Source organism: Arvicola amphibius, chromosome 13 (genome assembly GCF_903992535.2).
Source record: "Arvicola amphibius chromosome 13, mArvAmp1.2, whole genome shotgun sequence".
NCBI classification, from domain to species: domain Eukaryota; kingdom Metazoa; phylum Chordata; class Mammalia; order Rodentia; family Cricetidae; genus Arvicola; species Arvicola amphibius.
The window spans coordinates 69,493,894-69,520,875 of NC_052059.1; the positions used below are offsets into that span (position 1 = coordinate 69,493,894).

The 26,982-nt window shown below is 37.8% G+C and overlaps 1 protein-coding gene across 1 annotated transcript; it reads left to right on the forward strand.

Annotated features, from left to right (window-relative positions):
• On the forward strand, positions 1-26,982 carry LOC119799886 (olfactory receptor 4Q3-like). The gene is given in 5 exon segments (XM_042054093.1): positions 1-195; positions 9,561-9,843; positions 23,712-23,862; positions 25,912-25,952; positions 25,955-26,982. Coding segments are annotated over 5 exon segments (1,698 nt in total).

A 26,982-nucleotide genomic window follows, 5' to 3' on the forward strand; every position in this document is an offset into this window, starting at 1 on the left:
ATGGGGAACACTCATCCATTGCTGGTTGGAGTGTGTTTGAACAGGTACTATGGAAATCAGTGTCACAGTTTCTCAGAAGTAAGTGAGTTGATCTACTTCAAGATCCAGCTATATTGGTGTATCAAAGAGTTTCTCAATAGTCCAGAACAGAATATAACAAAGGTTTATTTATTTGAGGATAAACTCACAGTAATGGTAACAATCCATATTACTCTGTGTGTTCTGGGAACTGGGAACTGAATCCAGCAGAAAAAAAGAAGGTCAAATACTTTTCCTCTGTACTTATAGTACCTGAGACCCTGCCCCAAATGGACCAGTAACTAAAAGGCTATTGGCTGAAAGAGTTTCCAAAACACAATTCTACCACTCTTGGGCACATACCCAAAGGACTCATAATCCTACCACAAGGACACTTGTTAAACCATGTTCACTGCTGTTCTATTAATAATAGCCAGAGGGCTGGAGAGTTGGCTCAGTGGTTAAGAGCACTACATGCTCTTCCTGAGGTCCCGAGCTCAATTCCCAGTAACCACATGGTCACTCACAACCATCTCTAACAAGATTTGGCATTCTCTACTGACCAACAAACATACATGTAAACAGAACACTATATACATAATAAATAAATATTTAAAAAATAATAGCCAGAAACAGAAAAAATCTAGATATCTCTCAACTGAAGAATGGATAAAGAAAATGTGGTACATTTACACAATTGAGTATTATTCAGCTGTTAAAAATGCCATTTTTAAATTTGCAGGCCAATGGATGAAACTAGAAAAAAAGAGAATCCTAGCGAGGTTACCCAGACCCAGAAAGATAAACATGGATACTAACCTTTAAGTAAATGATATTCAAACTACAATCTATAGACCCATAATGGTTAGGTATAGAGGAAGGGTCTGGGTGGGGACAATAAACACAAATTTCCTAAGAGGTAAAATAGAATATATTTTATGTGTGACCATGGGGTGAAGTTGGGGCAGGAATGGGAGAATCAGATGAGGAGTGGAAAGGAGCTGAGGTGAGGGAGGGAATGTGGGAAGACACAGATAGAAATGAGGCATATTTGAGGGGTGGTATGAAAACCTAGTGCCCTCAAATTTTCCTAAAATATATATGGTGATCCTAATGAAGTTTCCAAATAATGAGGGAGACAGAGTCTCAAATGGTCATCTCTTGTCATTAAGCAAGCTTCTAGTACCAGGACTAGGTTACATACAATTGAGTTTTTTGCCAAAAGAGTTTCATGAAAATCCCCAAACAATCCAGGCTGTTGACAAAACAACAGATTGCTCTCCACAAACTGACATCAAGTATCCTTCACTGCAGACAACACACACACACACACACACACACACACACACACACACACAACACATTAAACATGGAAAGGTTGAGCTGCTCCTATTTGAACCTTCACCCCTATTTTCTTTTTTTTTTCTTTTTTCTTTTTCTGTTTTTTCGAGACAGGGTTTCTCTGCAGCTTTTTTTAGAGCCTGTCCTGGAACTAGCTCTTGTAGACCAGGCTGGCCTCGAACTCACAGAGATCTGCCTGCCTCTGCCTCCCGAGTGCTGGGATTAAAGGCGTGTGCCACCACCGCCCGGCTTTCACCCCTATTTTCTAGTGGCTTTGGTACAGAAAGTTACTTTGAGGTCTAGCAAAAGAGAAACCTACACACCAACCCAGTCACAAAACTTTTGATCTACAATGCTATTCTGCTTACAAAGTGTGCTAGGGCAAGGGTAACACAAAGCTTTTGGGAGTAACCATCCAAAGTCTGATTTGGCTCCCACTCCACAAGATGGAATCCTTACCTGATAGTCCTGCCAGTGCTTGGGTGATCAAGAACCAAGATGGCATAGCCCAGAGACATAGGGTAGTACCAGACACTACTGACCTTTATAAAAGTATTATAAAAAGACTCTAATGTGGTTCTGTTGTACTCATAAATCAGTACCTTATTCAGCCATCATCAGAAAAGCTTACTCGTGGAGCAGATTGGAACAAATATAGAAACTCACAGAGATGGAAGCAATCTAGATGGCAGTCAACTGCTGAATTATTAATGAAAACATGGTACATTTGTGATGCTGGAGAATTGTCTGTATTCTGTCAATCATGTTTTTAAAAAAACGCTGATTGGCCAGGCAGGAAGTATAGGTGGGTAAACACGACAGGAAGTAGAGGTGGGGCAATGAAAGCAAGAGAATTCTAGGAAGAAGGAAGCCCATTCCTCCCAGTTCTTCCCAGACCACCAAAGAAGCAAGATGTGAGCTGACTCACTGAGAAAGGTACCAAGCCATGTGGCTAACATAGATAAGAATAATGGGTTAATATAAGTTATAAGAGCTAATAAGAAGCCTGAGCTAATGGGCCCATCAGTTTCTTCTTCTTCTTCTTCTTCTTCTTCTTCTTCTTCTTCTTCTTCTTCTTCTTCTTCTTCCTCTTCCTCTTCCTCTTCCTCTTCCTCTTCCTCTTCCTCTTCCTCTTCCTCTTCCTCTTCTTCTTCTTCTTCTTCTTCTTCTTCTTCTTCTTCTTCTTCTTCTTCTTCTTCTTCTTCTTCTTCATTATTATTATTATTATTATTATTATTATTATTATTATTATTACAATTTTTCACTTTCCCCTCTCTGTGCATTTCCCTCCCCCTCCCCACCGTCCCCTTCCCCTATCTCTCCAGTCCAAAGAGGAGTCAAGGTTCCCTGCCCTGTGGGAAGTCCAAGGTCCTCCCGCCTCCATCCAGGTCTTGGAAGGTGAGCATCCAAACATACTAGGTTCTCACAAAGCCAGTACATGCAGTAGAATCAAAACCCAGTGCCATTGTCCTTGGCTTCTCAGTCAGTCCTTCATGTAAGCCACGTTCAGAGAGTCCAGTTTGATCACATGGTTCATCACACCCAGTCCAGCTAGCCTCGGTAAGTTGGTAAGTTCCCATTAGATCAGCCCCACTGTCACAGTGGGTGAGCGCACCCCTTTCAGCCCTGACTTCCTTGCTCATGTTCTCTCTCCTTCTGCTCATCATTTGGACCTTGGGAACTCAGTCCAGTGCTCCAATGTGTGTTTCTGTCTCTATCTCCATCCATCGCCAGATGAAGGTTCTATGGTGGTATACAAAATATTCATCAGAGTGGCTATAGTATAGAGCCAGTTCAGGTGCCCTTTTCTCAGCTGCTCAAGGAGCAAGCTGGGGACATCTCCTTGGACACCTGGGAACCCCTCTAGAGTCCAGTCTCTTGACAACCCTCAAAAGGCACCCTTAATTAAGATATATACTTCCCTGCTCCCATATCCACTCTTCCTTCATCCCAACTGTCCCATTCCCCTATGTTCTCCCCACCCTCCCCTTCTCACTTCTCTCTCCCCATCTCCCCTTACACCCATCCCACCCCCACCCCCAAGCTCTCAATTTTTGCCTGAAATTCTTGTCTACTTCCAATATCAAGGTGGATAACTACATGCTTATTGGGGGATTCATCTTCCTATTTAGCTTCTCTAGGATCCTGAATTATAGGCAGAATGTCCTTCATTTATGGCTAGAATCCACTAATGAGTGAGTACATACCATATTCATCTATTGGGGTCTGGGTTATCTCACTCAGGATTGTGTTCTCTATTTCCATCCATCTGCATGCAAAATTCAAGATGTCTTTTTTTTTTTTTTTTTTTTTTTTTTTTTTTTTTTACCACAGAGTAGTACTCTAATGCATATATATTCCACACTTTCTTTATCCATTCTTCCATTGAGGGGCATCTAGGTTATTTCCAGGTTCTGGCTATTACAAATAATGCTGCTATGAACATAGTTGAACAAATGCTTTTGTGGTATGATAGGGTTTCTCTTGGGTATATTTCCAGGAGTATTATTGCTGAATCCTAAGGTAGGTTGATCCTGAAATTCCTGAGAAACTGCCACACTGATTTCCAAAGTGGTTGTACAAGTTTGCATTCCCACCAGCAATGGGTGACTGTACCCCTTACTCCACATGCCTTCCAGCAAAGGCTATCTTTAATGTTTTTGATTTTAACCATTCTGACAGGTGTAAGATGGTATCTCAAAGTTGTTTTGATTTGCATTTCCCTGATTGCTGAGGAGGTTGAGCATGACCTTAAGTGTCTTTTGGCCATTTGAACTTCTTCTGTTGAGAATTCTCTGTTCAGATCAGTACCCCATTTTTTAATTGGATTAATTAGCATTTTAAAGTCTAGTTTCTTGAGTTCTTTATATATTTTGGAGATTATACCTTTGTCTGTTGCGGTGTTGATGAAGTTCTTCTCCCAATCAGTAGGTTGCCTTTTTGTCTTAATGAAAAGCTTACAGAAGCTTCTCAGTTTTAGGAGGTCCCATTTATTCAATGTTGCCCTTATTGTCTGTGCTTCAGGGGTTATATGTAGGAAGTGGTCTCCTGTGCCAATATGTTGTAGACTATTTCCCACTTTCTCTTCTATCAGGTTCAGTGTGTTCAGATTGATATTGAGATCTTTAATCCATTTGGACTTGAGTTTTGTGCATGGTGATAGATACGGATCAACTTTCATTCTTCTACAGGTTGACAACCAGTTATGCCAGCACCATTTGTTGAAGATGCTTTCTTTCTTCCATTGTATACTTTTATCTCCTTTGTCAAAAATCGGGTGTTCATAGGTTTGTGGGTTAATATCCGGGTCTTTTTTTTTTTTTGATTCTATTGGTTGACATCTCTGTTTTTATGCCAGTACCAAGTTGTTTTCATTACTGTAGCTCTGTAATAGAGTTTGAAGTCAGGGATGGTTATGCCTCCAGAAGTTCCTTTATTGTATAAGATTGTTTTGGCTATCCTGGGTTTTTTGTTTTCCAAATAAAGTTGATTATTGTTCTCTCAAGATCTTTAAGAATTTTGTTGGGATTTTAATGGGGATTGCATTGAACTTACAGATTGCCTTTGGTAGAACTGCCATTTTTACTATGTTGATCCTACCCATCCAAGAGCATGGGAGGTCCTTCCATTTTCTGGTGTCCTCTTCATTTTCATTCTTCAATGCCATAAAGTTCTTGTCAATTAGATCTTTCAGTTCCTTGTTTAGAGTTACCCCAAAATACTTTATGCTATTTGTGGCTATCGTAAAACATGAAGTTTCTCTGAATTCCCTCTCTGCTTCTCCATCCTTTGTGTATAGGAGGGCTACTGATTTTTTTTTTGAGTTTATCTTGTAACCTGTCACTTCACTGAAGGTATTTATCAGCTATAGGAGTTCTTGGTAGAGCTTTGGAGGTCACTAATGTACACTATCATATCATCTACAAATAATGAAAGTTTGACTTCTTCCTTTCTGATTCAAATCTCCTTGATCTCCTGATGTTGTCTTTTTGCTATTGCTAGAACTTCAAGAACTATGTTGAAGAGATATGGTGAGCATGGACATCCTTGTCTTGTTCCTGAATTTAGTGGGATGGCTTTGAGTTTCTCTCCATTTGATTTGATATTAGCTGTTCGCTTGCTATATATTGCTTTTATTATATTTAGGTATGATCCTTGTATCCCTAACCTCTCCAAACTTTTATCATAAAGGGGTGTTGAATTTTGTCAAATGCTTTTTCCACATCTAATGAAATGATCATATGTTTTTTTCTTTATTTATATGATGGATTACATTGATAGATTTTCATATGTTGAACCAGCCCTGCATCTCTGGGAGGAAGCCTAATTGAGTGTAATGGGTAATTTTTTAAATGTGTTCTTGGATTCGGTTTGCCAGAATTTTATTGAGAATTTTTGCATCATTGTTCATGAGTGAGATTGTTCTGTAATTCTCTTTCTCAGTTGGGTCTTTGTGTGGTTTTGGAATCAGGGTGATTGTAGCTTCATAAAAAGAGTTTGGCAATGACTCCTCTGTTTCTGTCATGTGAAACACATTAAGGAGAATAGGTATCAGCTTTTCTTGAAATTTCTGATAAAATTCTGCATTAAAACCATCAGGTCCTGGGCTTTTTTTTGGCTGGGTGGTTTTTTTTATGACAGCTTCTGTTTCCTCATGACTTATAGGTCTATTTAAATTGTTCATCTGGTCTTGATTTAATTTTGGTAAATGGTACTTATCTAAAAACAAGTACATTTCTTTTACATTTTCCATCTTTGTGGCATATAAGATTTGTAGTAAGACCTAATTATTCTCTGGATTTCCTCAGTGGCTGTTGTTATGTCTCCCTTTTCATTTCTGATCTTGTTAATTTGCATGGTCTCTCTCTGCCTTTTGATTAGTTTGGATAAAGGTTTGTCAATCTTGTTGACTTTCTCAAAGAACCAGCTCTTTGTTTCATTGATTCTTAGGATTGTTTTCTGTGTTTCTATTTTGTTGATTTCAGCCCATAATTTGATTATTTCCAATTTTCTACTCATTCTGGGTGAGTCTGCTTCTTTTTTATAGAACTTTCAGCTGTGCTGCTAAGTGTCTAATGTGAGCTTTCTCCATTTTCTTAATGTGGGCACTTAGAGCTATGAACTTTCCTTTTAGCACTGCTTTCATAGTGTTTCATAAGTTTGGGTATGTTGTGTCTTTATTTTCACTGAATTCAAGGAAGACTTTAATTTCTTTCTTTATTTCTTCTCTGACCCAGGGGTTGTTCACTAGTTGACTGTTCAGCTTCTAAGAGTTTGTAGGCTTTATGGGGATAGAATTATTATTAAATTCTGGTGATCTGATAAGACACAGGTGGTTACTAAATTTTTTTTTGTATCTGTGGAAGTTTGCTTTGTTACCGAGTATGTGATCAATTTTTGAGAGGGTTCCATGAGCTGCAGAGAAGAAGGTATATTCTTTCCTATTTGGGTGGAATATTCTATAGATGTCAGTTAAGTCCATTTGATTCATTACCTCCATTAATTCCCTTATTTCTCTTTTAGGTTTCTGTCTGATTGACCTTTACATTGGAGAGAGAGGAGTGTTGAAGTCTCCTACTATTAATGTCTGTGGTTTGATGGCTGCCTTGAGTTCTAGTAATGTTTCTTTTACATATGTGGGTACTTTTATAATAAGGGCATAGATATTCAGGATTGAGACTTCACCGTGATGGAATTTTCTATTATGAGTATAAAATGTCACTTTTAATATCTTCTCATTTATTTTAGTTTGAAGTCAACTTTGTTAGAAATTAGTATGGCCACACCCACTTATTTCTGAGGTCCTTTTGCTTGATAAACCTTTTCCCAACCCTTTACTCTGAGTAGATGTTTGTCTTTTTGGTTAAAGTATGTTTCTTGTAAACAGCAGAATGTTGGATCCTGTTTTCATATCCAATCTCTTAGCCTGTGCCTTTTTAGAGGTGAATTGAGTCCATTGATATTAAGTGATATTAATGACCAGTGGTTGTTAACTCTGGTCATTTTTTTTTGTTAGTAGAGTTTGTTTGTTTCCCTTCTTTGAGTTGTGCTGGTGAAGGGTTGCTAGATGTCTGAGGTATTGTGGACATTGTTGGATTTCTTGGTTTGTGATTTTGCTTCTATTACTTTCTGTAAGGCTGGATTTGTGGCTACATATTGTTTTTCTCCTGGAATATTTTGTTTTCTCCATTTATAGTGAACGAAAGCTTGGCTGGGTATAATATTCTGGGCTTGCAACCATGGTCTCTTAGTTTCTGCAGTACCTCTATCCAGGACCTTCTGGCTTCATGGTGTCCATAGAGAAGTCAGGTGTAAGTCTTATAGGTTTACCTTTATAAGTTACTTGACCTTTTTCTTTGCAGCTCTTAATATTCTTTCTTTATTCTGTATGTTTTGTGTTAATTATTTTATGGCAAGGGGATTTTTTTTTGATCCAGTGTATTTGGTGTACTGTATGCTTGTTGAACCTTCATAGGAATATCTTGCTTTAGGTTTGGGAAGTTTTCTTCTATAATTTTATTGAATATATTTTGTGGTCCTTTGAGCTGTAATTCTTCTCCTTCTTCTATGCCTATTATTCTTAAGTATGGTCTTTTTATTGTGTCCAACATTTTCTGTATATTTTGTGATAAAAATTTGTTGGATTTGCTGTTTTCTTTGATCAGTGCATTTATTTTCTCTATAGTGTCTTCAGAATCTGCGATTCTTTCTTTTATCTCTTATATTCTGTTGGTTATGTTTGTTACTGTAGTCTCTATTCATTTACGTAGATTTTCCAAATCCATCCAGCCCTCGGTTTGTGTTTTCTTCCTTGCCTCCATTTCAGTTTTCAAGTCTTGAACTGTTTCCATTATCTATTTGATTGTTTTTTCTTGTTTTTTTTTTTTTTTAGGATATCATTTATGGATTTACTCATTTCTTCAAACCTTTTGTTATTCTTCTCATCCATTTATTTAAGGGAGATTTTTCACCTCCTGTTTAAGGGATTCTATCGCTTTCATAAAGTCATTTTTATCTACTTCTTCTTGATTAAGGTATTCAAGTCCTCCTGTTGTAAGTTAGATGGGTTCCGGTGTTTTCATGTTTTTTTTCCATATTGTTGGACGGATTCTTGCATTGGCACCTGCCCTTCTCTTCCCCCGAATTCTCCCCTATGGATCTTCTGGTATTAAGATCTGGTGTCCTTGCTGGTCAGGGACCTCGTAGACATTGGATGGTTACTCCCACAAGCTTTATGTTACCCTTGCCCTAGCACACTTTGTAAGCAGAATAGCATTGTAGATCAAAAGTTTTGTAGGCCTACCTTGCTGCAGGCAGGCTATTGAAACAAAGGAACTCCTGCTGATTGTGCTCACCACTCTGTCCTAGCACCCAAAAGGGATGCGGGTTGATCTTATGACCCCAAAGAAGGGAGGAAGAAGGAAGGGGTTTTCTGGGTTCAAGTTGGGATGGGATAGGAAGAATGTGGCAGTAGCCGGGGAGAGTAGCCCCTGCAGGATTGCCAGGGAGTATAGGGGGTTGAGGAATGTCTGTGCTCCGTCTCCCGGGCTACTGCTGCAGTTCAGGAACTCACTCACCCCTCTGATGGATCTTCTGGTACATGATCAGAGACCCTAGGTGGCCAGGAACCTTGCAGACAAAAGGCCTAAGGTGCTTCAGGAAGAAGAAGTCGAAATGGCCAAAAGACACTTAAGATCATGCTCAACTTCTTTAGCAATCAGGGAAATGCAAATCAAAACAACTTTGAGATACCATCTTACACCTGTTAGAATGGCTAAAATCAAAAACACAAATGACAGTCTTTGCTGGAGAGGATGTGGAGTAAGGGGTACACTCATCCATTGCTGGTGGGAATACAAACTTGTACAAACACATTGGAAAGCAGTGTGGTGGTTTCTCAGGTAATCGTGGATCAACCTACCCCAAGACCCAAGACCCAGCAATACCACTCTTGGGAATATACCCAAGAGATGCCATATCATATTACAAAAGCATTTGTTCAACTATGTTCATAGCAGCATTATTTGTAATAGCTTTTGTAATTAAACTTGCTTACTCTGTTCAATGATTAGGACAATTGCAAAACATATATGTTAAAGTTAGAACCTGTCTAGAGATAGACAGAACCCATGACAGACTAAAGTACAGTACCACCAATATCCAATTTGACAAACTAATGATTTTTTGGGTGTTATGGACAGGAGAGTATGAGGGTTTACTTACATAAGGAGAATCACTCAAAAAATCATGAAAGTTCACCTCATCACTTGTGCGAGCTCACAAAAGACAGAAACCTGGAGCATACTGCAGTGTTCAGGCAGTTGGAGAGTATAGCTTCCAAGGGCCTCATTTCATCTAACTTCTTTGAAGCTGGTTTCTACTTCTTTGAGGCTGGTTTCTACTTCTTTGAGGCTGGTTTCTACTTCTTCTGGTCTGCTCTCAATCTTATTTGCACCTTGGCTTGTTTACTCTGGGAGGGAGGGGGTTAGTAAATCTGGTTGCTTTTAAAAACTTCCCGGAAGTATTTTGAGTTGTTTATCTTCTTGCTTAAAGTGTTTCCTGGCATGATGGAATGTTTCAGTCTTGGAGAAAACTATTCCACTACTGTAGTGTTGAGGTGCGGGCTGCATCCCACCGCCCAGCTCTTGGCCGCCTGGCTAGCTTATGCCCCAAAATAATAACACAAATAGTATTCATTTAAACACTGCCTGGCCCATTAGTTCCAGCCTCTTACTCATATCTTGATTAACCCATATCTAATAATTTGTGTAGTATCATGAAGTGGTGCCTTACTGCGAAGATTCTAGCGTACATCATTTCCCCTTTTTTTATTTAAACAAAAAAGAAAGGCTTTCACTTTAACATAGTAAAATTACATATAACAAAACAGTTATCAAGTAAGAATTACAGTTACAATATTTATATCTATTTCATCTTTTATCACAACAAAGGAAAACAACTATAACTATCTATCTATTCTTCAACTCTATCAAAGACTCCAGAAGGATATAATATTACCTAAGTAATGAGAAGTAAGCAACTTACAAAACTCTAGAAATCACAGAGACATCTCACTGCCTGGATAGTCACCCAAAGTTCCTCTGTACCATTGGGGCATCCATCTTCAGCCTACAGGTCCATAGTTTCCAGCAGACATTTCCATGAAGCAGGAAATTTCAAAGGCAGTTCAGTCAGTATTTGCTGTGTCCTGCAGAATGTCTCACAGACTCATGAATCAGGAACCCCAAAAGATCATCTCACCTTTATGCAAGTTCAGCAGTCCTCTTTGTGCAGGTTCTTTGTGTCCAGTTTATGCCAACAGTAGTCCAGGCAAGAGCAGTTTCTTGCCCAAATGGCTATCAAACTCCATAAGGAGCCTCTTCGATGCTGATGCCCATCTTCCTCTTGAAGTAGCTGGTGCTGCCAGGAGCAGATGTGTCTCATTGTCATGAAAAGCCCTAAGTTATTAAAACATTTAAAATGTGATATTCTGTAGTCTTTGAAAGATATGAAGAATGCCTATTTAACTTAAATATATCTCTATATCTCTAGAAAATCTAACATGACTACAAGGTTTACTATTATCGATGATTATCCATTAGCAACCTATATTTCCTAATTATACATTACATTTTTAAATGAACTACACAATCACAATACCTTACTCATTATTAGAAATACATATACATATAACAAAATTGACCTTGAATTTAAGTCACTAAAGCAATATCCATATCACTGTAAATTATTCATATCTATATCATATCCCCGTTTAAATGTAAAAGAACATTTATAAACAATATTTGGGAATATGGACGTAGTTATTTCTCTCCAAACTGCTTCCTGCTGAATGGCGACGCTGTTATTTAGGTCCTTCATGTTATATAACCTGTGTGTTAGGTACATCTCAGTTGGCAGTTGAGCAAAGAAAATTTTTTTGAGGGTGTTCACAGCAACTTTTCAGGAGGGCATGGTCTATCATACCATATTGGGATAGAAGCAATTCACACGGTCTCATTTGTGTAAAAACAAAAGAAGAATCTCTTTTCCAAAGTATCATATCCTTAGATCCAAATTCTGAAGTCAAGTTATTTTCAAAATGTCTATCTTGGATTAGTTCAGCAGCATTTATAAACAAATATCTTTTAGCAGCTTTTGTTCCTTCCTCAGCTTTCAAACAATTCAAAAAGAGCATAATAGCATACAGTATCAAGATTTTCTGTGTATTTTCCATCTTTATGCAGCTTTATTTTAACCTCTATTTCTTTTATTTTTACTTTTATTTTTTGAGACAGGTTCTCTGTATATCTTTGTCCTGGAATAACTCTGTACACCAGGCTGTCCTTGAACTCACAGAGATCCACTGTCTCTGCTTCCCAAGTGCTGGGATTAAAGGTGTGTGTTACAACACCTTGAAGTCACAGTGGTCAATCTACCTCTGCCTCCCAATTGTTGGGATTAAAGGTGTGTACCACCACACCAAACTACTTCCTTTTTTTTCTTTTTTACTTTTAAGAATTTTAACCTTTAGCCTGCATATATTTTTAACACATAGTAAACCATTTAGACATTTTCTTTGACTTTGAATCTTTCTTTTACTGTATATCTCTCTCTTTTTCTGACCACATGAGCCTTTAATTTACCAAACAATATCGGTAGGACTAAAGCCATGGCTTTGACAGCTAGATCCAGCCCATTCCTTAGCTTTCTGCAATTCCAGCATTGTGGCTGAGATACTGGCCAGAGCCATGTTTATCACCACAACTCTGTGGCGGTTCAAGGTCCCTGCCAGCAAGCAAGCTGCAACAGTTTTAAACAACAATCAAAAGCTCCATAGTCAGGATCACCTGCTTGAAACAGTCAGAGTTTGTCACGGCAGGATAGCCCAGAAAACCAGCATTTTAAAACGGCGCAGTTTTTTCCTGCTATGGCTGAAAACTGAAAAACACATGTTCAGCTTTTCATCAACACCGTTTAAGTGTTTTGTGGCAGGACCTCTTAAAAGAGCTGCAGAGTTTTGTAGCTAAAGCTGAGTCAGGAAGCCTCTCTTAGATGAGAGTGTTTGCTTGCCTCTAGCAAGCAGAGCCAGACCCGAGAAAATGCTGTGACCAAGAAAACATCCTTTACTCTATTCTTTCCCAAGCTTTCTCAAGCTTTCTGTGGATTCAGTTATCCATGTTGGGTGCCATTCTATAGTGATGAGCAGTGGGCCGCATCCCGCCGCCTGGCTCTTGGCCGCCTGGTGACTTACTGGGAAGATTCTAGCGTACATCCATCTTGGGCCAGAACTTCATTGCATCTGACTCACTTCCCTTCTTCCCAGCATTCTATTCTGTCTACTCCACCCACCTATGTTCTAACCTATCAGGCCAAGCAGTTTTCTTTATTAATTATCCAATGAAATCAACAGATAGATAGAAACACTCCTACATCACACTACAAGAAGTGGTGTAAATTTTGGAGTTGTTGAGTGAAGGATTTTAGATATAATATATATTGTATGATATCCAAAGGGAAAGGAGAAATGAAATTATATTATAATTTCAAAATTGAAAATTTAAAAAGAATCTTATAAACTAAAACCAAAAATATTGCTAATCAAAAGATCAAGTACTCTTAGTTCTGGGGATGGAGGGATTTTTTTCAAAAGCCTTTTTTTGCATCTACTGGGAGGCTCATGTGGTTTGTTAGAGTCAGTTTATGTGGTGAATTATATTTATTTATTCATTCAGTTATTATGTTTATAATTAAATTTATTCCATCTCTGTAATGGGATAGCCCACATCTTTGTGGATAATCATTGTTATTTGTTCTTAAATACTGTGTACAAGTATGTTATTGAGAATTTATATGTTCTTGCTCATCAGAAAATTGAAGTATAATATTCATCTTTGTTGGGTCTTCAGATAATTTTGGTATCAGTGTGATACTAGCTTCATAAAAGGAGTTCAAAATATTCTTTTATGTTTTGTGGAATTATTTGAGGAGTATTGGTTTTATTCCTTCTTTTCATGTCTGGAATGATTCTTCATTGTATTCATGTATTCATGTTTTTGTTTGTATATTTATATTTTAGCTAGGAGATTTTAAATTATTGCTTCTATCTCATTGAATAATACAGCTCCATTTAATTTATGTATTTCATTTGGGCTTATATTTGGTAGGCTATATCCATCTAGAAATTTATCCTTTTCTTTAGATTTTCTAGTTTGATGAAATATTGATTTTTAAAATAAGTCCTATGTGAAGCTGCAAAACAATCCCACACCAGTTAAGAATTATAGATAATAAAAAAGGTTATTTATTTGAGGGGGAAAATTTACAGATCACTGTCCCAAACAATAGTCTTCTCATTGCAAACAGGAAACAGAGAGTCTAGCAGCCAGAACAGGAGCCAAAAAGAAGAGAGAGAGCACACGGTTCCCGCTGCTTTTTAAACTATAAGAGACCACTCCCCAGTGTGCTGGTATCTTAAAGGCTATTGGCTGAAGGAGAAGAATGTGCTCCCTCAGCACTTATGGGTCTGGATTTCCTCTGTGTCTATTGGAGTGTTTTTACATAGATCTAATTTTATTAACTTGTATCAATTATTAACTTTGCTAATGCTTGGACAATCTTATTGTTTTCAAAGAATCAATTCTTCATTGCATTCATTTTTTTTTCGTTTTGGTTTTTCGAGACAGGGTTTCCCTGAAGTTTCTAGAGCCTGTCCTGGAACTAGCTTTTGTAGACCAGGCTGGCCTCGAACTCAGAGATCTGCCTGCCTCTGCCTTCCGAGTGCTGGGATTAAAGGCATGCGCCACCACCACCCGGCTCATTGCATTCATTTTTTGTATTTTTTGTTTCTATTTCATTAACTTCTGGTGTGGGAGGTCCTTCTGTCTATGTGTTGCTTTTATTGGTTAATGAATAAAGAAACTGCTTTGGACCTATAGCAGGGCAGAACTTAGCTAGGTGGGAAAACTAAGCTGAATGCTGGGAGAAGAAGGGCAGAGTCAGAGAGACACCATGTAGCCCTGCCAGAGACAGATGCCTGAACTTTAGCCAGTAAGCCACAGCCATGTGGCCATACATGAATTAATAAAAATGGGTTAAATTAATATGTAAGGGTTAGCCAAAAAGAAGATAAAGCTAATGGGCCAAGGAGTAATTTAATTAATACAGTTTCTGTGTGATTATTTCAGGTCTAAGCCAGGCAGTTGGGAACCAACAAGCTGCCTCCCTTCCTCCTACAAATTGGCACCAACGTGGTGGACTAAATCCACGTAAAACTTGAGAGAGCTTGAAAAGGAATTCTAGACACCAAAAAACAAAGTTTAGCTGCATTTTTTCCCTGAAGCAGTGACGCGCTGTAGTTCCCTTAAGAGAGGTTTTCCTGATTCAGCTGTAGGAAAAAAAGCTGCAGCCATTTTTAAATGCCTGCTTCTGGATCATGCTGCCAGCATGACCGCTGGCTCTTTTGGGAGACGAACATTTGGATGGAGTTTGTGAGCAACATGCTGTGGCTTGCTTGATGGCAAGGTAGACTGGCTGTGTGCCTGGAAGTAAGGTGGTGTGCACTGTGTGTGATTCTCAGAGGCAGCCAGTGGCTCTGCCATGCTGAACTGGTCAGGGCAAGCAGGAAATACTATATTACCCCTAGTAATGACACAGCTGAAATTTTTAAGAAGCACTTAGCATTTTAAGAAGTGCTTCTGGACAGTAAACAATTACAGATTCACAATAGGACAGATTCAGACATAAAAGAACTCTAAATGGGTCACAATGTTAGATAAATGTATGTAGTCTTGGGATAGAGAAGAAAAAGTGTATAGAGTGTTGGAAAAGAAGTAAATCATTTAAAAACATCTTTAAAGGGACAGAGTGCAGATAGTCATAATTAAAAGGAGTAAAGAAAAATAAGCCACTTAAAAATGGAAAATTCACAGAGCGTCTGGATTATATATATTATTGTATTATCTTTGAATTTTTTGACTGTGAAGGAGCTAAGTACAGAGAGACATTTCTTTGTATGGACTGCTAAGCTAAACCAGCACGTATATTATAAAGGTATCATGACTTCCAAATTTGGGTCTAAGGATACATTGCTTTAAAAAAGAGATTCTTCTCGTTTCCACAGAGAATGAGAACCTACCTGTGGATTGCTTCCAAACTGGTGTGGTTTGATGGAACAAGACCCCCGCAAAGGTCACTGTAAACACCCCAAAAATCACTATGCCCAAAACTCAGTAGGAAGCTGTATGGAGAAAATGATGCCCATATTCCTAAATATTGTCTATAAATGTTTCTTTACATTTGAAGGGGGATATGATATAGATATAAATAAATTGCATTGATATGGATCTTGGTTTGTTGATACAAATTTAAGGTCAATTGTATTATATGTATATTTCTGTTCTTGATTGACATATTGTAATTATACAGTTCATTTAAAAACATAATGTATAACTAAGAAATATAAGTTAATAGAAATCATCAAGCTTGTAGTCATGTTAGTTAGATTTTCTAGATGGACAGATATATATTTCAGATGGACAGGCATTTTTCATATCATTCAAAGACTACATAATATGGCATTTTAAAAGTTTAAGAACTTAGGACTTTTCATGACAATGAGACATATCTGCTCCTGGCAGCACCAATCTACTTCAAGAGGAATATGGGCGTTGAAGAGACTCCTTAAGGAGTTGGTTGACCATTTGACAAGAAACTGCTCTTGCCTAGACTGCTTGATAAACTGGACATGAAGGACCCACAGAGAAATGACTGCTGAACTTGCCTAAAAATGAGACGATCTTTTCGAGTTCCTGTTTCATGAAAGAGTCTGCCAGACATTCTCCAGGACACAGAAGAAAGTGACTGACACACTGCCAATATAGGCAAAACTGTCTTTGAAATTTCCTGCTTCATGGAAAATTCTACTGGATACTATGGGCCTGTTGGCTGAAGATGGATGTCCCAACATTACAGAAGAACTTTGGGTAACTGTCTAGGCAGTGAGATGTCTCTGTCACTTCTAGAGTTTTGGAAGTTGCTTATGATGCATTTCCTTTTAACCTAGGTAATATTATATCCTTCTGGATTCTATGATGGAGTTGAAAAATCGATAGAAAATAGATATAAATATTGTAACTATAGTTCTTGCTTGATACCTGTTTTTTTATATATAATTTTGCTATGTTAAAGTTAAAACCTTCTTTTTTGTTTAAACAGAAAAGGGGAAATGATATGGGAGGTCCTTCTGTCTATGTGTTGCTTTTATTGGTTAATGAGTAAAGAAACTACTTTGGACCTGTTGTAGGACAGAACTTAACTAGGCAGGAAAACTAAGCTGAATACTGGAAGAAGGCTGAGTCAGAGAGATGCTGTGTAGCCTTGCTGGAGACAGACAGTAAAACTTAACTAGTAAGCCACAGCCACGTGGCCATACACAAATTAATAAAAATGGGTTAAACTGATATGTACGAATTAGCCAATAAGAAACTAGAGCTAATGTGCCAAGCAGTGATTTAATTAATACAGTTTCTGTTTGATTATTTTGGGTCTAAGTTAGCTGTGCAGCCTGGAACAAACAAGTGGCCTCCCTTACTCCTACAAACTTCAATCTTGATCTTGAATACTTTTTTCTGTATACTTTCTTTGCAGGTCTTAGTTGCTATGTTTTTTCCAATGCTTTCAGGTATATCCCTAAAATATTAATGAGATATTTCTTGATCTTTTTGTTAAGTGTAGGCAATTAGAGCTATAAACTTTCTTGTTAGGAGTGCTTTTATTTAACCCCCTAGATGTTCATTTCTATTTAATTAAAAAAATTCTTTCTTGAGTTATTCTCTGTTCCAATTATAATTTAATAGTTTTTATTTAGTTTCTGTAAGTGTGTTTACTTTCTGTATTTGTTATTGCTATTTAGATCCAGCTTTATTCTACTCTAGTCTAATAAAATATATTATTTAAGTTTTTCTGTATTTGTTGAGTTTTTTTGTGTTCCAGTGTGTGACTGATGTAGGTGTATCTTCTATCTATCTGATGATTTCATTGGTTAATTAATAAAGAAACTGCTTGGCCTGATAGGTCAGAACATAAGTGGGTGGAGTAGACAGAACAGGATGCTGGGAGTGAGGCAGATGCCTCGGGCAGTTGCCATGCCTCTCCTCTCTGAGACAGACGCCATGGAGCCAGCTGCCAGGTCAGACATGCTGAATCTTTCCTGGTAAGCCACCACCTTGTGGTACTACACAGATTATTAGAAATGGGTTAGTCAAGATGTGAGAGTTAGCCAATAAGAGGCTAGAGCTAATGGGCCAGGCAGTGTTTAAAATAATACAATTTGTGTGTTGTTATTTCGGGTGTAATGCTAGCCATGAGGGAGCCGGTGGGATGAAAAGCAGGCCTGCTTGTCCCCACACTACATGTGACCAATTGGAGACAGCTGCATTACTGATAAGAATGTGTAAGGTGTAATGTGACCAACTGGAGATGGCTACATTACTGATAAGAATGTGTAAGTTATAATGCTTGGGTAAAATGTTCTGTAGTTTTGTTAGGTCTACTTGATTTATGACTTCATTTGAATTTGGAGTTCTTCTTAGCTTTCCCCCCCATATGACTTGTGTATTGGGGAGAGTATGACATTGAAATTTCCCACCATCATTATGGGGGTCAATTTGTAGTTTTAGATCCAAAAATGTCTCTTTTATAAAGCTGCTACTTCTTTGGAAAGTATCAATTATCTGTTCTTCTGGAATGATATTTTAGGAGTATTCACAGTCTTCTTATACTCTACCTGATTTCAAATGCTGTAATATCTAAACTTAGCCTCTATTCAAAATATTGCTGAGTAATTAGCAAAGACACCTGTTAACAGATGCATATGTAAAAAAAACACCTTCTTCTGGCTTTCACATGTGTGCTCACAGGCATCTAGACCTACTCCTATGTCTGCACAAAAGCAAGCAAACAAGACACCTTACTTACATATATACTCAAGAAAAAGTATATAGCCTGTGGCCAGGTTTACAAGTATAATAAGCAAAATATATATTACTTATATTATTCATGTAAGAGTATAATTTTTAACTTGCCTATTTTTATGTCTGTCAAAAGAATTAACCATTTGGTAAAATGTTGCCTTCCTTTTGGTCAATCAAAGTTGTTTAGTTTTGCTTTTTCTCAAAAGCTTAAGGGGAATATATGTGACCGTAGGTGTTTGTTAAATATGTGCTATTCCTTCTGAGATACTTATGAGTGACAGATAACTCTCAAATATCGAAGATCTGTCTTCCAATAATGAGTAAAAGTAGTGATTAATTCAGTTCAAGGATGTCATTGACATTAATGTTTGATGCTATACAAGGAATACAAGTAATACAACATGTTTACAAAATAATGAATGATATTTTTGTTTGTTAAAATCAAAGAAGAATGTAGCACACATTCTAATTAGTCTTAATAAATAATTAGGGGGTGAAAGTTGAAATATCAGAGAAGCAGTGTGGCCAGACACTAGAGAGACCTTTTACCTCTATCAATGCTCAGATAAAGGGGTAGATCTTGTCCTCAGACTGTCTTCTCAGACTGCATCCTCAGACTGCAAGGACAATTCTCCGACTGCACCAAACTCTTGTCTCCTCCCATTTTATATGCCTCCCTCTTCCCAGCCATATCACTCCTGTCTCTACCTCCCTCGAGCTGGGATTAAAGGTGTGGGGTCCACTGATGAATATCTTGCATATCACCATATCACCTTCATCTGGCAATGGATGGAGATAGAGACAGAGACCCACATTGGAGCACTGGACTGAGCTCCCAAGGTCCAAATGAGGAGCAGAAGGAGGGAGAACATGAACAAGGAAGTCAGGACCGTGAGTGGTGCACCCACCCACTGAGACCTTGGGGCTGATCTAATGGGAGCTCACCAAGGCCTGCTGGACTGGGTCTAAAAAAGCATGGGATAAACCCGGACTCTCTGAACATGGCTGACAAGGAGGGCTGACTGAGAAGCCAAGGACAATGGCACTGGGTTTTGATTCTACTGCATGTACTGGCTTTGTGGGAGCCTAGCCTGTTTGGATGCTCATCTTCCCAGACCTGGATGGAGTGGGGAGGACCTTGGACTTCCCATAGGGCAGGAAACCCTGACTGCTCCTTGGACTGGAGAGGGAGCGGTAGGGGGAATGGGGAGAGGGGAAGAAAAATGGGAGGAGGGGAGGAGGGAAAATTTGTAAAAATTATATAATTTAATAAAAAAAGAAAAAAAATGCTAGTCACAATTCAACGAATTGGCTTGGTACTGGTTAACCGTATGACTGCTCTCAAACATGCCACCCCATTCAAATTACTTCTGTGTCAAATGACACTTCAAGCCCTTTGGGTTCTAAAACTAGATTTTAAGTGCCACATAGGAAACACAAAAGTGCCTTATAAAACTTAAACTGTCATTGAACTGTGGGGTGGGTATGATATACCCACGAACCTTTTATATTTGTATGGACTAGATCTTCTCAAAGCCACCCATCACCAGCTACATGCTGGAGAGTCAGGCCCAGAGTCCTGTCTACCATGTATGGCTGTAATCTGCCCTGACATTTGGAAAGTTGATATCTCATTAAAGGAAATATTTGATCACAGATATCTGAGAATAATCACTATTTAAGTAATCTGACTTATTTGTTGTATGATATGTAGACTTCATGGAGAATTAGCTGACTTCAGTGTCCTCTGCAATATTTATATTTGGCTTACTTGGTTGAGAAGCTACTTTGAACATGGAATGTCTTTCATTGACAGTTGCAGGTGGAAGTTTTATCCCCTGACTAGAGCACTGTAAATAACACAGCATTTCTACATTTTCAGTAGATAGACTATTGTTTCTAATACAAATAAACACTGCCCCGTAACTTTGGAAAAAAAATAAAGGTGTGGGATTCCAAGTGCTGGAATCATCTTTATGTGAACTCTGTTTCTCTTTTAGACAGATTCAATTTCATATAGCCCAGGATGATTGGCTCTGAACTAGTAGAGATCCCTCTGCCTCTGTTTCTCAACTTCTGGGATTAGAGGTATATGCCACCACTGCCTGGCCTCTAGAGGTTTAGCTCTGAACCCAGATCCTCAGGCAAGCTTTACTTGTAAAAACACAAACAAAATAGCACCACAGAAGAATAATTTATTTAAAGTAAAAACATATTTCATTGTGACATAATGTGGAAGAAAGTGAAACCACAGAAAATCTGAGTTGCAACAGTAAATTTTCCAAGTCTGAAGAGAAAAATCTATTTTTTTTCTTAGATTATATTGCCTGCACTATTAGAATACAAATTTTCTTGTGCTAATTTTCTAGCTCTGTTCCCTAAAAATACAATAAAAGCCAGTGTCAAGCATTCAAGAAACACCACTTCCAGAAAAACGTGATTGTTAATTTTCTCTCTAGAAGCAGAAGACAGTCAGTGACTTAATGCCTGGTGATAAGCCACAGACTTATGTGTCCCTAGGAGCAACAATAATATATTTTCCTAAATGTGCTCTGGCACCTATGCTGATGGACTGTTATAGGAGTCCAATGGTACCTGACTTTCAGAGGAAGCTTCGAGCTGATGGGATGAGAAAGCACCTTCCTGCTGCCATGCTGTACGTCCTGCACTTATTTTAACATGAAAATCAATGGTAGGTTCTTTGGATCTTAGAACTAACTACAATTTTGTAGAAGAAAGAAAGTAAAATATGCCAAATATGTTTTTCATGCTGATTCTATGTCAATACTTTTAAGATATTATTATGAGACTAGACTTCTACTTACTCTCATCAAAGTGATGTATCTGGACAATGTTTGAACAGCATGCCAGAAGCAGTCCTGCAAAAATCCCCAAACTGCCTAAATACCAATCCTGGGCACACAGTGAGAGGAGAAATAAAAAAAGAAAAGGATTGAAGATGTTCTCCTGAACTACTGTGTGACTCTCAGACTTGTTTTGACTCAGGCCTTACTAGTGATTGAATGCTATTTGCTATATTTATGATGAGAAAATTTGCTTTTATTATGTGTGCTTGCTATACATATATACACAAGTAGGGGCAAATACAATTTAAGTGCAATGGATAAATATTGTGAAATAGAATTTTTGGAGGTTGCTTATATTTTATTCATTTTCTCTTTGTGTGGTAGAAAAGAGCCAAAATTACATTTCTCTTCATGGTATTAACTAAAATATACTTAATTTATTTTTAATTTCATTGTTCTTTTTATCTTCTGATTATTTAAAGTAACGTTTTTTATCTTATTTGATCTGGCCTTGCTAATCTTTTGTATGCCACTCACAATCAAGCAGATTAAAAAGTGTTTAATGTAAAAAAAGTGTTTAATGTTCCTTAATTTGAGAATTGTATATTATAGTGTTAAAATTACACTTTTATATTGACAATTATATACATACATACTTTTATATTGACAATTGTATATATACTTTATATTTACATACCAATAATAATCAAACAAAAAGAAAATATCAATTTGAGAGGATGCTGGTGACTTGGGAGGGATTTGAGGGAAGGGATCTGGAAGTGGCTGGGAGGAGAAATGGGAAGTGATAAATTGCTATTCTAACTAAAATGTAAAAATCATACCTTGAGGAAAGCAACTTATTAAAATTATCACTCACTAAAAATAATGACTCTTTCTTCTAGATAAATATGTATGTGACCATAGGTAAGCTGCCTGAGGTTTTACCAGACACTCAGGTGTACATCAAGATCTGTAAGGTTATGAAGGATGTGTTTCTTCTACAGTTTCCAAGTATTAGCTTGGTGCTAATACTTCAACTATCCCTTCAGAAATATTGCTGGTTTATAAACAGGCAGACTTTTCATTCAAGCAGAGACTGAGACATAGAAATTGGTTGGCAGATAAAGTTCCAAATTAATCAATTCAAAGTAAATTTAAAAAAAAAATTGGGCTGGTTTATGCCTCCGGCCTTAGAGTTTTGGAGCCCAGAGATTGCAGGTCAGCTTCCTACCAAGAACTGAGATGCAGGTACTCAAATAACAGCAGCCCAGGGAATCTCAGAGCTCATTAGTGTGATCAGTGATGTAATGACCATAAGACTCTCATACAGAGCCAGAGCCCTAGAGACAGGAATGCTAATTCACACAGCCTTCATTTAACTAGAGACTGGCTTATAAGGAGGTTATGACACAGTCTTTGTGACTGGGCTGGTCATCTGAAGATGACTGTGTTCTCCACCACGGGTGTGGTGAGTAGCAAGATATCACATTCTTTTCATCAAAGCACATCGTTCCCCATAAACAATGATGTAAGTCCATCAAAAGAATGTTTATGAAAACCACACTCACCAGCCTGGTCTCCTTTCTGGTTTTGATGTTTTTAACATGCTCTTTTTTGTTTTATTCTTTTAATCTATATGCTCTGGTATTTATCATTTTAATCTAAGAAAACAATTTTCAGGGTCCATGGTATCCAGAAGAGGGTGTTGGATCCCCTGAAGAGGGAGTGACAGATGGTTGTTAGCCACCATGTGGGTGCTGGGGAGTGAATGGTGTTCCTCTAGAAGAGAACTGCTGAGCCTTCTCTCCAGCCCTTAGATCTGTGTTTAGAAAGGTCAGAGACAAGCTGCCCAGCTCTTAGTAAGTACCTGGATCATATGAAGAGCTTCTTTTGTATTTTTTTCCTTTGTGCAGTGTGGTCCTTCCCCAAACATACATTTGCTACTAAAAGTTTACATTCTTTGATGTATGTAAATGTAAACACATTTTGCTGACTACTGAAAATTCCTCTTATTCCTGGGGTGTGCAGCATGAAGTGTAGGCTGACAGACTGGAATGGGATAGTGAATCTGAAATATTTATTTGCCCAATTCTGTAGAATTTAGGAAGGAAAATTTTGAAATCACATTGACTTTTAACTTAAACACAAATCATGGAAACCATAAATATTAATCAGAAAGCATGATGCTTTGATACATGTGTGCACTGTGGAATGAAGATCAGGGGAATTCTAACATTATAGAACATTTCTGGCATTATGAAGGAGACTGTCCATATTGTTTGTTGCATACCAGAACTTTCTTTTATCTAATTACAGCTAGGTACTCAGTAAGCAGATCAACCTTTCTCCAACATGCATAACATCTCCACTGACCTCTGACAATCAGCATTGTGTTTCAACTTTTATGAGCTCAGTCTTGTAGACTCCATATGTGGGTAAGACCAGGATCATTTTTCTTGCCTGGCTTACTTTACTTACGTAATTTTCACCAGTTCTCTCTATGTTGTTGCAAATGACAGAATTTCATCTTCTTTTAAACACTGTGCTGTTGTGTATATGTCTATCCGTCCATCAGTTGATGGGGTGGTAGAGTGTTCTCATTCTCTGTCTCTTATTAATGATGCTGCAGTTAACCTGGAAGATCAGAAATCTCCTCAGATCCTGATTTCATTTCTTTCTGATACATACCAGGAGAGGGGAGTTACAGGACCATATGATGGTGGAAGGTGATCTATTGGTAGGCATTCATTCATGTTAAAGGATTCTGTATCCTTCATAGAACATTCAGAGGCTCATCGCCTTTCTGTGATTAGAGATTTTTAGAAACATAGAAGCTGCAAGATATTAGAAAACAGACTAATTTTATTAGGTATTGAATGTAACCTGGGCATTGTTGGCATTACGTTTTATATTATCTGAAGGCAATGCATAATTTGGATCAGCAAAAAACAATCTATAGCAACCACTGTCTAGTCCATACTTTAACAATAACTCAAATAATCAAACACAAAAGATATTATTATATCTTTTTAACAATAAAAATTTGAAAGCATTCTTAGCCAAATATTATTACAGTAAAACTAGAAACTATCTAAATATGAATAGCATTGAAATTCTGTAAGATTAGAAATTACTTTAGAAAAGTAGATCATTAACTAAAACTTAAAATGGCATGTAGTCATGTAGGCTTCAATACATTTATACATTCTTATTTAATCTACCCTTATGGTTTAATTTTAATCTTACCTATTTTAATACAAGGTTATTTCTCTGTAGACCTATACTTTTGAAATAAAAAGCAATACATTAATTACAACTTCCTATAGGAAGCAAACCCCAGAAAATTCTTCAGTATAAAAAATATAAATTTCAGTTTTAATTTATTTTGTGTGTGAATGTGTGTCTATGCGGGGGATGGGTATATGTGGCACATGTACAGAGGTCAAATGACAATTTGCTGGAGTTAATTCTTTCCTTCCACCATGTGGGTCCTGGGATTGAATTCTACTTATTGGGCTTGGCAGCAACCATCTCATCCACCCATAAATTTGAATACATACATATATGTATTTTTATGTACATGTTTATATATTATATGCATATTTTATTTATTATATATGTTCTTTATAGATTTTTGAGTATTTACAATATTATGTTAGAAATTACTTCATAGTTATAATAAACACTTTTTCCTATTAACTAAACATTTAGACTCCCTTCTCAAAAAGCACACGAAAAAACAAAAACCATCAAGAGGGTATTTGTTCAAGAAAGGTTTCACTCTTGATACAGCAAACAAAGACCTGTGAATCCCACTAGAGCACAGCTCAAGAGTCTCTACACATGCAAGCAAATATTTCTCATTTTGTGTTTTTGCTTTGTTTTATTTTTAGTTTAAACTGTAGAGTTGGATGAACTTTTGACTTGTCTAGAGAGGAGAGAGCAGTCACAGTGGCAGAAAGCTATGTCAGCCCCAAATCCTCCTCACATATGCTTATTAATAATATAATATTTTGAAGAAAGATTTCTTGTTATTAAGAATTCTTTCTTTTAGAAATTCAGATACCTTTACACATATTCAGTATTAATTTTTTTGCATCTAGTATAAATGATTTTATTAAACACATTCTTTGAATTTCTCAAAAGAACCATAATACTGAGTGGATTAGTGGGAATAAGAAAATACAAAACTTGGATCAGTGTGATCGTTAAGCAGGTAAAAATGACAGTTGCCATGCCTGGATTGCATCATGGCCCATGTGGTAGAGAGACCAGACTTCCAAAAGTTACCCTTTGACCCTCACATGTATTTCACAGTGTACATGTATCCACACACGTTCATGTACACACCCATACAAAATAAATAAGTAAAATGTAATACTTTTTTTTGAGACAGGGTTTCTCTGCAGCTTTTTTAGAGCCTGGCCTGGAACTAGCTCTTGTAGACCAGGCTGGCCTCGAACTCACAGAGATCCGCCTGCCTCTGCCTCCCGAGTGAATGTAATACTTTTTTAAAATATGAAAACCTATATATCACAAAAAGAAAGTACTAATCTTGTCTTATTTTGTATTTTCCCAGAGCTGATTTTAGACTGAACATTGTCTCCTCCAGTTATAGAGTTTCTGCTTCCCTATCTATGGAGTAATTCTGTTGGGGGGGGGGGTAAGGAGGGTGAGAGGTGGGGGAGAATGTCTGCGTCTTTGTAGAGCAAAGCAGTTCCTTATTCAAGAAGCATTCTCTTCTCAGCTTAGTGTGATTGACATCTGTTGCACAGTGTACATATAGATGAGCAAGAAGTTCTTTCTCATAATTTTTCAATTTGCTTAATTTAATTAGCTTAATCCAGTTTAATTTTTCTTACACTAGGTCGTTCAATATTCTTGGCTTGAAGAAAAATGAAAACAGCTCTGAGGTGTCACAATTTGTTCTTCTGGGTCTGTCATCTTCCTGGGAGCTGCAGTTATTTCTCTTCTTCGCATTCTTATTGATTTTTGCTGTTATTATTCTGGGAAACCTTTTGATAGTGATGGTGGTACAGGCTGATGCTCATCTGTTCCAGTCTCCCATGTACTACTTCCTAAGTCACCTGTCTTTCATTGACCTATGTCTGAGTTGTGTTGCTGTACCAAAAATGCTAGGAGATTTCCTACAGAAGGAGAAGACAATATCCTTCTCGGGATGCCTGGCCCAGATCTTCTTCCTTCACTTTCTTGGAGCCAGCGAGATGTTTCTGCTGACTGTAATGGCCTATGATAGATATGTTGCCATATGCAACCCTCTGCACTACCTAGCGGTCATGAATAACCACCTGTGTCTTCAGTTGGTGTTTGCCTGCTGGTGTGGAGGTTTTATCCACTCTATCACACAGCTCATTATTGTCATCCAATTGCCTTTCTGTGGTCCAAAAGAACTGGACAACTTCTATTGTGATGTCCCTCAGGTCATCAAGCTGGCCTGCATGGACACTTTCTTGGTTGAGGTGCTGATGGTCTTTAACAGTGGCTTATTGTCTCTTATATGCTTCTTGGTCCTGCTCTTTTCCTATGCTCTCATCCTGCTCGCTCTGAGAACTCACCTCCACCGGGGCCAGAGCAAGGCACTGTCCACCTGTGCCTCTCACCTGACAGTGGTCAGCTTGATCTTTGTCCCCTGCGTATTCATCTACTTGAGGCCATTTTGCACCTTCTCTGTGGATAAAGTAGTCTCTGTGTTTTACACAGTGATCACACCTATGCTGAACCCTCTCATTTACACGCTGAGAAATGCAGATATGAAGCGAGCTCTAGAAAAGCTGAAAAGAAAGCAGGTGACATCCCACTGCCTCATTAAAGGATTAGAGGTATAA